General features: G+C 45.9%; 3 protein-coding genes across 3 annotated transcripts; 1 reads left to right on the forward strand and 2 right to left on the reverse strand.

The window, feature by feature from the left end:
* Positions 1 to 3: 3 nt before the first annotated feature.
* LOC142877643 (F-box/LRR-repeat protein 12) lies at positions 4 to 3424 on the reverse strand. Its single transcript, XM_076012299.1, has 4 exons — positions 3327 to 3424; positions 2526 to 2728; positions 2343 to 2415; positions 4 to 1577 (listed from the first exon to the last, which is right to left on the reverse strand). The coding sequence occupies exons 2-4, from the start codon at positions 2624 to 2626 to the stop codon at positions 522 to 524; spliced, it is 1230 nt and encodes a 409-aa protein (XP_075868414.1). The 5' UTR covers positions 2627 to 2728; positions 3327 to 3424; the 3' UTR covers positions 4 to 521.
* A 47-nt stretch (positions 3425 to 3471) lies between these two features.
* Positions 3472 to 9722, forward strand: cops6 (COP9 signalosome subunit 6). The gene is made up of 10 exons (XM_076012300.1): positions 3472 to 3623; positions 4398 to 4523; positions 4639 to 4770; positions 4949 to 5037; positions 5266 to 5328; positions 5421 to 5468; positions 5573 to 5687; positions 8225 to 8317; positions 8568 to 8668; positions 9311 to 9722. Exons 1-10 carry the CDS (start codon positions 3581 to 3583, stop codon positions 9449 to 9451), a joined length of 951 nt encoding a protein of 316 aa, XP_075868415.1. The 5' UTR covers positions 3472 to 3580; the 3' UTR covers positions 9452 to 9722.
* Positions 9723 to 10269: 547 nt separating this feature from the next.
* and4 (actinodin4) lies at positions 10270 to 12320 on the reverse strand. The gene is made up of 4 exons (XM_076012301.1): positions 12153 to 12320; positions 12010 to 12054; positions 11762 to 11922; positions 10270 to 11147 (listed from the first exon to the last, which is right to left on the reverse strand). Exons 1-4 carry the CDS (start codon positions 12205 to 12207, stop codon positions 10320 to 10322), a joined length of 1089 nt encoding a protein of 362 aa, XP_075868416.1. The 5' UTR covers positions 12208 to 12320; the 3' UTR covers positions 10270 to 10319.
* Positions 12321 to 13148: the final 828 nt, after the last annotated feature.

Below are 13148 nucleotides of genomic sequence, written 5' to 3' on the forward strand. Positions count from 1 at the left end.
AGATCACTTTTAAAAAAGTTTTATTCTTAACAATTCTGCATTGTTAACTTATAAAAGATACACATATCATTTTTCCTCATAATGCAATTAGAAGTTACAGCAGTTATTTTCAAGGACTTAACAAGCTATTCTGACATGATTTCACAGAGCAAAATATTAATTGTGCAGTAGTGCTCCATCGCTCACACCACCAAACACCTGCTTAAAATGAAGGTTTTTCGCAATGTGTACATTGCAGCGGCGTTCGCCACGCTTTGCAATGAAAGAGGAAACAGATGGATCACTGCAAGCAGTATGCATCTGTACTTACTGACACCTGCTGAGGTCCAACGGCCGATAGAGACAGCTTGAGAATTTGTAAAAACAATTCAAAATGAATGAAATCCACATCTCCACACTAAACACTTACTCAGTCATTTTTTTTTGATCCCTTTGTATTCTACACAAAATCCAAACATACGAGTGTGTTATGTAATGTGACATTTATCGATCTATTCATATATTTATTTTTAGGTCTACGTTTAGTCAGTACTGATCTGTACGGAGCACTTGGAGAAGACAAGAGTGCAGGAAGGCATCAAATCCGTTAGCGAGCGTCGCAAATTAGGCACAGGGTCGTTGTCCTCGACTGTCCTATCTCCACCTTCAGCCTGCTCGTTGTTCTCGACCATTGCATCTCCACCTTCGGCCCGCTCGTTGTTCTCGTCCTCTTCACCGGCTTCTCCATCCTCTGATTCTGCCGCTGTCGCACGTTGTCGAGACTCAAAGACGACGTCCAAGAACTCCAGGCGTCGGAGTCCTCGAAGCATTCTGCAGCCCCGCACTAATTGAGTCTCACTGAGCGTGCAGCTCGTAAGCCATAGATGCTTTAGGTCTGTTAGCCTACTGGCACACACCAAGCCCGGCCCCACCTCCTTACCGCCAAGGATCAGTTCCACTAGCCCAGGCCATCCTGCCCCCAGGCCAAGAGAGGCCATCTGTAACTGATAGCCTTGCCGCCTAGTAATGCTTAGTTCCAAAGTCTTAAGTCTAGAGAGACCCTCCATCCCACTGGCGCCCTCCTTGGCAGCAGAACTCCTGAGTCCGTAAGCCGTGACACGAAAAGTGTCACACAACACCAATTCTCTGAGTCCCTCCCATGATGTCAGACTCTGCAGATGCTGGTCAGTGAAAGAGGGCACTGTTTTCAGGACTAATCTCTCAATGCCAATCCCCGACGAATGCCCAGCGACCGGGTCTTTCCCTTTATTTTGCTGCTGTTGAGCGCCAGCGCTAGACGAGGCCTGTGGAAGTGAAGAAGGACTTTGGACGAAGAAATCTCGCGGCAGCTCGCAACCATGCAGCTCCAGCACCTGTATAGATGATGGCAGGAGCTTGCAGCTGGGCAGACCCCTCAGGTCTGCATGCTGAAGGTAAAGTTTCCTGAGACGGGGGCACTTTGTGGACAAAGTTCTGAGCCAAGACTCGGAGAGGAAGGCGCCTCCACGGGCAGAAAGCAGAAGTCCTCGCAGTCGTAAGTGCCTCAATCCGCAACCGAAATAGTGGCGCAGCAGGACCCAAAGTATGCGGGACGTCACCTAAAACATAATGAGAAATTACATGATCAGTTAAATCACCTACAGTTGTAAAACAAATGTGTAGATTAATTCCAGAAATAAATATATAGAGTATGTGTGTATTGAACACACGCAGGTTTTTTTTTTAACGATTTAGGATCATCTCTTGGTCAGGTCTTTTGTATGTTTTTTATGGCTTACTCATTGTCGCCATTTTGGCCAGACCTTGCTTTTAAAAATCAATTATTTCACCTCAAGCAACGTGTCCAGTAGTAAAGATGAATCCGCTCAAAAAATGAAATGGATTGGTATGTCAGAGTATTAAAATGATTGACCTGATGAAGAGTCAATCTTTTCAAACGTAATCATCCTCTTGTCCTCTGTTGTCCTTAATAAATGCAATGTCTCAATAAATACACTTTGTCTCAAGTTCTCTTTCTGCCATTACTATGCATTACCTTCATTAAGAATGTATTTTCTCATTTTGCTAAATACATGCTGTGAGTATTAAAAACAAAAACAAAAACCGTTATAAGCTTTCCAGTGTCAATGACAGAGCAGTGCTTCCTGTTAAGAGGGAGCCCTCGTTCATCAAGAGGTATATGTATATTCTGTTCGAACACACCAAATGAAATACCGGTTACTACACTCACTTATGCCCTATTGTATGTTATTCGATGACGTAACAAGGATTTGCTTGTTTTATTGGAGTTCAGATATACACACCCATTAAAAAAAAACACACACAAAACACAAAACAAACAACACTGCCAGTGGCATTCTTACCCCTTTCCAAGTTAGATCGACGACCCTCCAAAGTCTTTGGTCTTTGACAAGGCGTTTCCATGTCTTACACACTCTAGGGGGAAAAAACACAAAAATACAACAAGTTTTCTCATCCCGTGACAAGAGTCACAACAAAAGCCTGACGAATCGGATAGTTAGACAATACATGGCCGTCTTTCTTACCTTCCGGCTCTGACGATCTCCCGTACACTCAAATACGACAACACGTCGATTAGAATGTTTTCGGGAAAGTAGTCCAGGATACAGGCTTTGAATTCATCCATTTTCCAAACAAAACTCCTCGGACACGGACCTGATATTTCGGCGCACACTGATTGTGGCGACTCGAACAGTCCCCGGGAAACGTCGACCGTCAAATTTGGGGCCTACACACACAAAATAAAATAAAAGGAAAGGAAAGGAAAGGAAAACGTTCGCCGTTAACTGAGCGCGTGCAAGGTTGCCGTGAGACGTTTACAATCCTTTTAACCTAGCAATGATTATACTGTATGCCAGACTTCAATCTTTGACACCAGCGAACACTGGCTTCACTGGTCTAATGTGCATGCGCGTTTTACTCAGCGTTATGCCGAATTCTGCATCCCTACCGAGAGTACCAGAAACTCCGAGAGTGCGCACTACGCTTCGGCCAAAATGTCCACAATAAAATAAAGATTGCCTTCTTTCCGCTTTTCGGTCTACAAACATGCAAAGCTAATGCGTAGCGCGTTAGCTTTACGCTTAACGTTTCAACTGCCATACCATGTATTTAGTAAAGGAAGGCTGTTACATTTGGAGCACATAGGATTTATGAGTCGACATTTTTTTTTTAGGACCGTTATTTATTGTAATTTTTTTAAAGGGTTGTCGAATGGAATTAATAAATGTTAGCAAATCAAAGAATGTGTGCATGGACTTCTACTGCTCGAACTAATTATCTCTGCTGTAAAAGGCATGTAGGTAAAAACGAGAAAGTAAAACAACCTTAGTCCGAGATCACAATGGATGGCTGTTAGTTCTTAAATTTATCGCAGTAATAGCGTTGAACACCGGGCAATCTGCCTTTTGAGTAGTCTCTCTCAGTCAAGGCTCCCAGTGATTTGACGTTCTTTTAAAGAACTAAGAAGTCGAGGGATGAAAGGAATTTATTTTGTCCTCACAAGGTTTCCGTAGGCGACTTCCTCGACGGGCACGAAATTCTCCGTGGACGTGCAGAATTCGATGTAACACCGGACAAGATGGCGACTAGCAACGGTGGGGGAATGGAGGTGGATGGGGCAGGCAAGTATTTCTTATTTCTCACTACTGTTACGTCCGTGGTTTAATAAATATGCGATCATATAGGGCGTGTTTTGTTTTTAAAGTTCAGAGTGTTTGTAACGTTTTAATTTACTGCGTTTTAGCGTCCACAGCCGGTCCTCTGACATACCGCGCGGACACGGCATTGCTGTCATCAGAAGATTGTATTGAACTGCTGCTGTGTCACAAGAGTTCATACATCAGTTGTCTAAGCCTAAATCTTTCAGCTCAAGCCCCAGCAGAATAACACTGTCAGTGAACCCGACTGAACTGTCACGTACCTGAAATTCTGTGTTCACATTAGGGCTAAACCATGTTTCAGCACTGGCTTTCGTTTTAGATTTCCAGCGAATGTCAATGTACCATTGATGAAGCTGAGTGTTTTTTTTTTGGTCTCTCGATGTCGTTGAACTTTTAAAATTGCTGTCTATAAAGTAAATGCAGCCAATTAGACAGGCGTTGCTAGAGGATAGTGGAATCTAGGGAGTTTAGCAAAGAGAAAGGAAGTGTCAGGAGAAAGATGAAAACTGATCTGATGTGAGAAAAGCAGGTAAAATGTTCAGGAAATAGCATATTTTTCATTCCCCCCCCCAATGTTTTGTGATTAACAAATAATAACTAAATTGTCAGTAAGTATTGACAATCTGACAAAATATACATAACTTTACTCTTCTCTGAATGTATAATTCAGCCCAGCGCTGGCATCACTGATGTTGTGCTCATGTACTTCCTCTTTGTGTGTCCACGTGACCACAGTCGGCCCCAGCGTCATGGCCTCAGGGGTCACTGGGAGCGTCTCCGTCGCCTTGCACCCTCTGGTCATCCTCAACATATCTGACCACTGGATACGCATCCGCTCACAGGAAGGCCGGCCGATGCAAGGTACGCATGTCGACGCATCAGTGAGGTGGATGCTGTGTTTAGAGTGTCTTGAGTTTTCGGTTACAAAAAAACCCAGCAAGTATAATGAGAAGTTTTTATATCCTGTGTCGCTCAGTGATCGGAGCTCTGATCGGGAAGCAGGAGGGGAGAAACATTGAGGTGATGAACTCCTTTGAGTTGCTGTCTCACACCATAGATGACCGAGTGCATATTGACAAGGAGTACTACTACACCAAGGAGGAGCAGTGTGAGTACTCTGTGTAATGTGCCTGTGGCAAAACAGACCTGTCCACTCAGGCTGAATCAAGTCATTGAGCAGGCACTGTGTGGGTAATCCATGCATGGCAACTTTGCTGAAATTTTAGTCTCCCAATCCATCCTTGGAAGCTGCCATTTTTTATATTTTTTCTTTCCCCCGTTCTTAGTCAAGCAAGTCTTTAAAGACATGGAGTTCTTGGGCTGGTACACCACAGGCGGCCCGCCTGACCAATCAGATATCCACATTCACAAACAGGTAGGTCAAAGAAGAACTGTGAGACGAAAGTTAGAAATCTGCATAAGGAGATGAGATTCTATATTGCCAAATATTAAGTTTAGTCAAATAAATGTCTTCTATTTGAAGTTGTCTAGTTTCATTTCAGTGATTTAATTTTGTTTGGGCTGCCTATTTTTTTGTTGTTGACAAAGTTAAAGAAGCAAATCCACTGCATTCATCATGTATGTTTTCCTCTTCCTCAATCAGGTGTGTGAGATCATCGAGAGCCCGCTGTTCCTCAAGCTTAACCCCATGACCAAACACACCGACGTGAGTCCCTGCCCGCTCTCACTTTGACCATCACTGGAACAGTTTGTTTGGACGTAGATGGCTTCAAATTTTCCGTCTTTCCAACTCCGCAGCTTCCTGTTAGTGTTTATGAATCTGTGATTGACATCATCAGCGGCGAGGTAATACTCAACACGTCATGCTCTGTCATGGTGAACCTGAGAGGTTGAATTAAGGAAGATCATGTTGTTGTTGTTTTTTTTATGTCCGCTTGTTTACGCTCAAGGCCACCATGTTGTTTGCGGAGCTGACGTACACTCTGGCCACGGAGGAAGCAGAGAGAATCGGTGTCGACCACGTCGCCAGGATGACGGCCACCGGCACTGGAGAGAACTCCACAGGTCAGCAGGGCTTGTGTGGCTGTTCCCATCTCATAATACACACCATGGTTTTGCTTTACCACCGACTTTGGGAAATGTTATTTCATATGAATATGAGGTGTTGCGTTAAAAGCATATATTTGCTTTGCAGTCAACAAGTCTATAGGGTCAAAGGTCAACTTTGTCCTAGAGATATGAGACCACTTGCTGGTTCATCAGGATCCCTCATGACACACCCACATCAAATTTGAGGCTTGTAGCACATGAGGAACCCCAAAACCCTAACCCTACTTCCAAATCCCTAACCCTCATTTCAGCCTTAACCCTAACCCTAATGCCATGTAAGTTTATAGGGTGAAAGGTCAACTTTGTTCTAGAGACTTGGGACCACTTGCAGGTTCACCAGGATCCTTCAAGACACACCCACGTCAAATTTGGGGCTTCTTGCACATGAGGAACCCCAAAACCCTAACCCTAATTATAGCCTTAACCCTAACCCTAATGCCATGCAAGACGCGGTGGGATTTGGCGTGGGTGTTCCTTAGAGGCTCCTGATGAAAAGGCAAGTGGCCCCATGTCTCTAGGACAAAGTTGACTTTTGACCCTCATTTACTTGTATGGCATTAGGGTTAGGTTTAAGGCTGAAATTAGGGTTAGGGTTAGGGTTAAGGCTGAAATTAGGGTTAGGGTTTCGGGGTTCCTCATGCGCTAGAAGCCCCAAATTTGACGTGGGTGTTCCTTAAAGGCTCCTGATGAAAAGGCAAGTGGCCCCATGTCTCTAGGACAAAGTTGACTTTTGACCCTCATTTACTTGTATGGCATTAGGGTTAGGTTTAAGGCTGAAATTAGGGTTAGGGTTAGGGTTAAGGCTGAAATTAGGGTTAGGGTTTCGGGGGTTCCTCATGCACTAGAAGCCCCAAATTTGACGTGGGTGTTCCTTAGAGGCTCCTGATGAAAAGGCAAGTGGCCCCATGTCTCTAGGACAAAGTTGACTTTTGACCCTCATTTACTTGTATGGCATTAGGGTTAGGTTTAAGGCTGAAATTAGGGTTAGGGTTAGGGTTAAGGCTGAAATTAGGGTTAGGGTTTCGGGGGTTCCTCATGCACTAGAAGCCCCAAATTTGACGTGGGTGTTCCTTAGAGGCTCCTGATGAAAAGGCAAGTGGCCCCATGTCTCTAGGACAAAGTTGACTTTTGACCCTCATTTACTTGTATGGCATTAGGGTTAGGTTTAAGGCTGAAATTAGGGTTAGGGTTAGTGTTAAGGCTGAAATTAGGGTTAGGGTTTCGGGGTTCCTCATGCACTAGAAGCCCCAAATTTGACGTGGGTGTTCCTTAGAGGCTCCTGATGAAAAGGCAAGTGGCCCCATGTCTCTAGGACAAAGTTGACTTTTGACCCTCATTTACTTGTATGGCATTAGGGTTAGGTTTAAGGCTGAAATTAGGGTTAGGGTTAGGGTTAGGGTTAAGGCTGAAATTAGGGTTAGGGTTTCGGGGTTCCTCATGCGCTAGAAGCCCCAAATTTGACGTGGGTGTTCCTTCGAGGCTCCTGATGAAAAGGCAAGTGGCCCCATGTCTCTAGGACAAAGTTGACTTTTGACCCTCATTTACTTGTATGGCATTAGGGTTAGGTTTAAGGCTGAAATTAGGGTTAGGGTTAGGGTTAAGGCTGAAATTAGGGTTAGGGTTTCGGGGTTCCTCATGCGCTAGAAGCCCCAAATTTGACGTGGGTGTTCCTTCGAGGCTCCTGATGAAAAGGCAAGTGGCCCCATGTCTCTAGGACAAAGTTGACTTTTGACCCTCATTTACTTGTATGGCATTAGGGTTAGGTTTAAGGCTGAAATTAGGGTTAGGGTTAGGGTTAAGGCTGAAATTAGGGTTAGGGTTTCGGGGTTCCTCATGCGCTAGAAGCCCCAAATTTGACGTGGGTGTTCCTTAAAGGCTCCTGATGAAAAGGCAAGTGGCCCCATGTCTCTAGGACAAAGTTGACTTTTGACCCTCATTTACTTGTATGGCATTAGGGTTAGGTTTAAGGCTGAAATTAGGGTTAGGGTTAGGGTTAAGGCTGAAATTAGGGTTAGGGTTAGGGTTAAGGCTGAAATTAGGGTTAGGGTTTCGGGGTTCCTCATGCGCTAGAAGCCCCAAATTTTACATGGGTGCTCCTTAGAGGCTCCTGATGAAAAAGCAAGTGGCCCCATGTCTCTAGGACAAAGTTGACTTTTGACCCTTGTATTGCATTTCAGCCTTAACCCTAACCCTAATGCCATACAAGTATATGAGGGTCAAAAGTCAACTTTGTCCCAGAGACATGGGGCCACCTTGTTCATCATTATAATTTATAGCTAAAGGCAAACTGAGAAAATGTGTTGTCTCAGAAGAGTTTAGCAAACTGGTTGCCCTACGTATATACTCGGTAGCCATAAAGTGGCTCTCAGGTTCAAAAACATTGAAGAGAGTCTAGACTTCTGCGCTAGACTCTACAAGCTGCAACCTTAATAAAAATAAACTCTTTCAACTTTAACTCACAAAAAACTGCTTTTCCCTGTCGTTGCCATCAGTTGCTGAGCACCTCATCGCCCAGCACAGCGCCATAAAGATGCTCCACAGTCGGGTGAAGATCATCCTGGAGTACGTTAAAGCGGTGGAAGCAGGTGAGAGGACGTCGGCGCCTCTTTAATGAGGCTGTTAAGGGTTCAGAATGCGACGGCGTGTGTGGAAAACAGCTGTTCATAAACGACATGTTTCCTGCCCATGCTTCTTTTTTTTCTTCTTTTTTTTTCAAAACACCGTCAACGGAGGCCCCTGCATTGTTACGAGCGCCCCCGTTTCACCTCAACATCTTCTCATCAGCGGTTTTCTTTTTTGTGGTTTGAACGCCTTTGCCGTCTTGGTTCTCTGCAGGCGAAGTACCGTTCAACCACGAGATCCTGCGCGAGGCGAACGCGCTCTGCCACAGACTGCCGGTCCTCAGCACCGTCAAATTCAAAACGGACTTTTATGATGTAAGTGCACAATTAAATACACAGTTTTTGTTGTTTTTGGACACCATTGTATGATTTATTCCCCCCCTATTCAATCTAAGGCTGTATTGAGTGAATACAGTGTGGCTGAAACCACATTGTGAGTCTGTGTTTTGGCACTTATTAAACTTAAAATATATTTACTATATGGAAGTTATTTTTAAACGGTGTGATATCAGAAAGAGCTACAGGATAAAAGTAATAAAAAGTATATTTTCCTCTAAAGGGTTGTCTGATATTTTAACTGGAAATGAATTCACTTTTTTTTCATTACTTTGGTTCCGTGTCTGTGAACAAAAGTCATGATGTGCGCATGAGCAATGGTGGGATTAATAATTCTGCATAACGTGTAATTTATTAACGCGGTACTACTGGCCACTGCTCCAGGATTGTTGTATTTTAGATACAGCAGCTTTTATTTTTGTTTGCCTGAGAGTTTTAGCAAATTAGAAGTTTAAGTGCTTTCATTTGATTTTACTGCTTCTAATACAATTTTTTTTAAATCTTATTTATTTACATATTTTATTTATTTATTTATTCATTCATTCATTCATGCATTCATGTATTGTAGAGCTTCTTCACTCTTGCTTCCTCTGTGACTCTTTCTGTCCGTCTCGCCTGCAGCAATGCAACGACGTGGGCCTCATGGCGTACCTGGGCACCATCACCAAGACGTGCAACAGCATGAACCAGTTCATCAACAAGTTCAACATCCTGTACGACCGACAGGGCATCGGCCGCAGGATGAGAGGACTGTTTTTCTGAGCGACGCACTTTTTTTTGTGTTATTTTTGTCGGGTTTTATTTTTTCTTTCTAGTTTTGTTCGTGTCTCGGTCGTCCGAGGCCAAACTTGGTAGCTTCTCAAACCGTTTTGAGTGCGCCTGAAAGCACTTCATCACACCACTCAGAAAGAAGTACGTACTTAGAATGCACAGATATGAACCCACTGTACATGAGCGTTATATTACCCCACCTTCCCTCTCAAGTTTGTTCCCCGTTTCCGTTTGTAATAAATAATCTGCTTTTTTCATGGTACTCTGACTTCTCCTCTGTTGGCTGGACACTGTAACTACACGCTCGTAAACGGGTCGTACGTGCACTAAATGGAGCCTGTGAGCACCTCCCGCGTGGAGCTGCGGGTGTTTTAAAAGTGGTGCTCCTGCTGCTAAAGTGTTAAAGTGGGGGGTGGAGCAGGAGGGAGGGGGTTCGAGCAGGAGTCAGCGGGTTTTTTGTTTTTTTTTCCTTTCCTTTTTCTTTATGGCTATTAAAATGTACAGCGGAACCAGACGTAATGACCCCCCACCTGCACGCTGGAGCTTTATGAGTCTGGATGTACCTTCCATGTGGCACTGGAGCTGCTGCTGCCGCCGCATGTTCGTGACCGGAGCGTCTTTTGTGACGCTTTATTACCTCAAATCATTGACACGACACGATGGTGTTGACTGGAGAACCGCTTTTATTCACCTCCCGACAGCTCATTTGGCAGCTTAACATGGCAAAACGTGTCGATACAAATAAAAGTGCACCACTGGGAGTTTTCTCTCTTCTTTTCTTTCTTTTTTCTGGTTCGTTTACCGCAGTTTAAAGTCTTGGATGGGTTTCAAAACAGAAGCAGAAAGGGAATTGGGAACCCTACTGGCTCTTCTCTGCGAGGTCGTCGGCCGGCTCGTCCGCAGAGGCGGCAGGCTGGGGGTACTGGAAGCGGACGGGGTCGTACAGGTCGTCCCGGGGGTCGTAGGGCATCCCGTAGTAGGGGTAGGGGTAGGGGTAGAGGGGCTTCTTCTTCTCCACGGGAGCAGGGGGAGGAACCGCCTCCTCCACCGCCACTTCCTTTTTCTCCTCCTCGACGGGGGGCGGAGGCGGGGGAGGCAGCGCCACGATCTTCCCCTTGACGGGCCGCGGCGGGTTGTCGATCAGGCAGTCGGGGTCCCAGTAGGGGTCGCAGTCGTACTCCATGCCCTTGAAGGTGCGCACCGGGGCCGGGGGGGATTTCTTCACCAGGATCAGAGAGGGCGGCGGCGGGGCCGATTTCTTGGGCGGAGGAGGCGGCGGCTGCGGCACGGCCACCGGCTCCGGGGCGGCTTTCTGCGGGGAGCAGTGGGGGTGGTAGCGGGGGTCGCAGAGCACGGGCACGGCCCCCGTGGGCATGTAGACGATGTGGGGCTTGCACAGGGGGTCCTTCTTGTTGCACAGGTAGAGGACATCGGCCTGGGAGATGGACGGGGCGGCGGGCAGCGGGGGAGGGGCGGTGGCGGGGGGCGGCGTGGCCCTGGGGACCCCCTTCATGGGGGGAGGAGGCGGCGGCTGATCGACCACTTTACACTTCTTGTCGGTGGCGGGGTCGCACATGATGGGGGGCACGCCCAGCTTGCTCTGGAAGTAGGAGGCGTTGGGGCCGTAGACGTGCTCCAGGTACCTCATCTGCTGGTAGAGCATCCGCAGCTTGTCGATCTCGTAGAGCTGCGAGACGGAGGGGGCAACCAGCCGTTCAGCACTCACAAGACGAGGGCAGGTTCACGAAAGAAATAGCAGTTCGGACAATCCGGGACAATCTCGGAGGACAGACCTCCAGGTGGCGCTGACATGTCTCGATCACTGATTAGCTCCTTTTGCTTCGACAAAAATAGAAAATCGTCCTCTCAGTTAATAGAGGAAATATGTTTGTAGAGAGACTCACCACATTGCAATTTTGACAATCAACAGCAGATTTAACCTATTGGACCAGACATGTGGAAAACATCTCTGCGTTGGTTTGCAATGCACTTCTTTATTACTGGATTCTACTCAGTCTGACGCGCGGGGTTCACTAAAAACCTCAATCCTCGAACTTTCAGACAAAGAAAACTTTTAAATTCAAATTCAGAATTGAAAATACTGAAAAGGGATTTCTGGTCAACAGTGAGAAGTCTACTGCCAGGAAAATGAATGCCTAAAAACCCTTCCTGGACATCTTCAAGGTCAGCGATTTAGTCTTAACAAAAACGAAAACAAAAAAAAGCCCCTTTACAACACACTTCACATCAGCGTTGCATGAGTAAAGATAAAGAGCTAAGAGCTCCTCGGTGACGTCTCACCCCCTCGGTGTGGCCGATGCTGCTGTAGTAGCGGTAGTAGGACTGGAAGTCTGGGTTTCCTCGGTACCACCGAGGCTCCGCGTTACGCTTGGGCCTGGAGTGAGTCAGGAAGTCGTGTGCTTTGTCTGACCCGATGTTCACGTTGCCGACGGGCACCATCTCTGTTGCACGAGGGGAAGGAGAAAACAAGTGGCGCTTCGCAACGATTATTTTCACTCTCAGATCTGCAAGTCTCGGACGGGACTTACCTTCTTGTTTCATGATGTTTAACAGAGATTTGGCCTGCAGCAGGCCTGCAAAGAGAGCGCACAGGAGGTCAGGTTTAAGAGACAGGTTATCCTGCGGCGTCTTTTAAAAAAAAAAAAGTGAAACCCAGTAATTGAGAACTGACCGGGAAGCAACATCAGACAGTAGAGTGGCCCCGCCACCCACAACGAGGAAATCATCTTGAAGCCTTCAGACAAACGAGGAAAGAATTTTGGGGCCCAAAAACAGATTTTTAAGTTTAAAAATGTCTTAGATGGAACAATTCTTAAACATGCTGATCCTGATGAAAAGTGACTCAGATGATAAAAGTGGCAGCAGCGCTTCACTCACCTGGCACAGCAAACTGTCTTCACTCTGCTAAAAGGGAAGGTGCGGGTTAAATACAAACGCCTGCATCGGACCCCCAGAGACTCAGCATTCTGCCCAATAGGAGAGCAGAGGGTTGACTCCACCCCTCTTTTAATAAAGTCTAATAAGGGGCTTTTGGTGCCAATTAAGAATAATAGAGGCTCCTGCACTTTTTGCAGCCATGCCATAAAGAGAACAGACTTCAAACGGAAAAAGGGCCCCATTAACTGCTAGAGGCAAGCATCACCTGCTGTGACGACTGTTGCAACTGTTGGAGGGGAAAAAATGCTGCCAACAAACAAAATGTGTCAGCGGGGGCCCAAAAAGAAGAGACAAAAAAAATTAGAACACACTTTTTGCCCTATTTATAAGGAGAGTAGTGAGTAAGTGGGACTGGGGGGGTCTTCCTCGTGTCTGTGAAATGTTTCACCAGTCTGGACCTGTGTGTCAATTGTGATGAGTTTTGAAGAATGTTTTGTGGGTGAAATGGGAACTGGAAGATGCCTCCTTAATCATATGTGTAAGCAAATTATGAACTTCCTGTTTGTTTTCAGTGAAGGTTGCTATGCGTGAATTGTAGGCCTTGATGAGATGAACACGTGAGTTTTTGTTTGATGACTTTAGGACCTTCCTAAGGACAATGGCTGGCATTTATGTGTATGTTGCAGGCAGGACCTGCAGCAGCTGCGCCTTGCCCTCCTTGACTTGCTATCGTAATGTCATTGTTTTTTTAGGGGTAAACAATATAGATAAATTCTTTTAATTAAATCTA

Source organism: Nelusetta ayraudi, unplaced genomic scaffold (genome assembly GCF_046127955.1).
Source record: "Nelusetta ayraudi isolate G7.1 ecotype Tasmania unplaced genomic scaffold, CSIRO-AGI_Nayr_v1 ptg000005l, whole genome shotgun sequence".
NCBI lineage: Eukaryota > Metazoa > Chordata > Actinopteri > Tetraodontiformes > Monacanthidae > Nelusetta > Nelusetta ayraudi.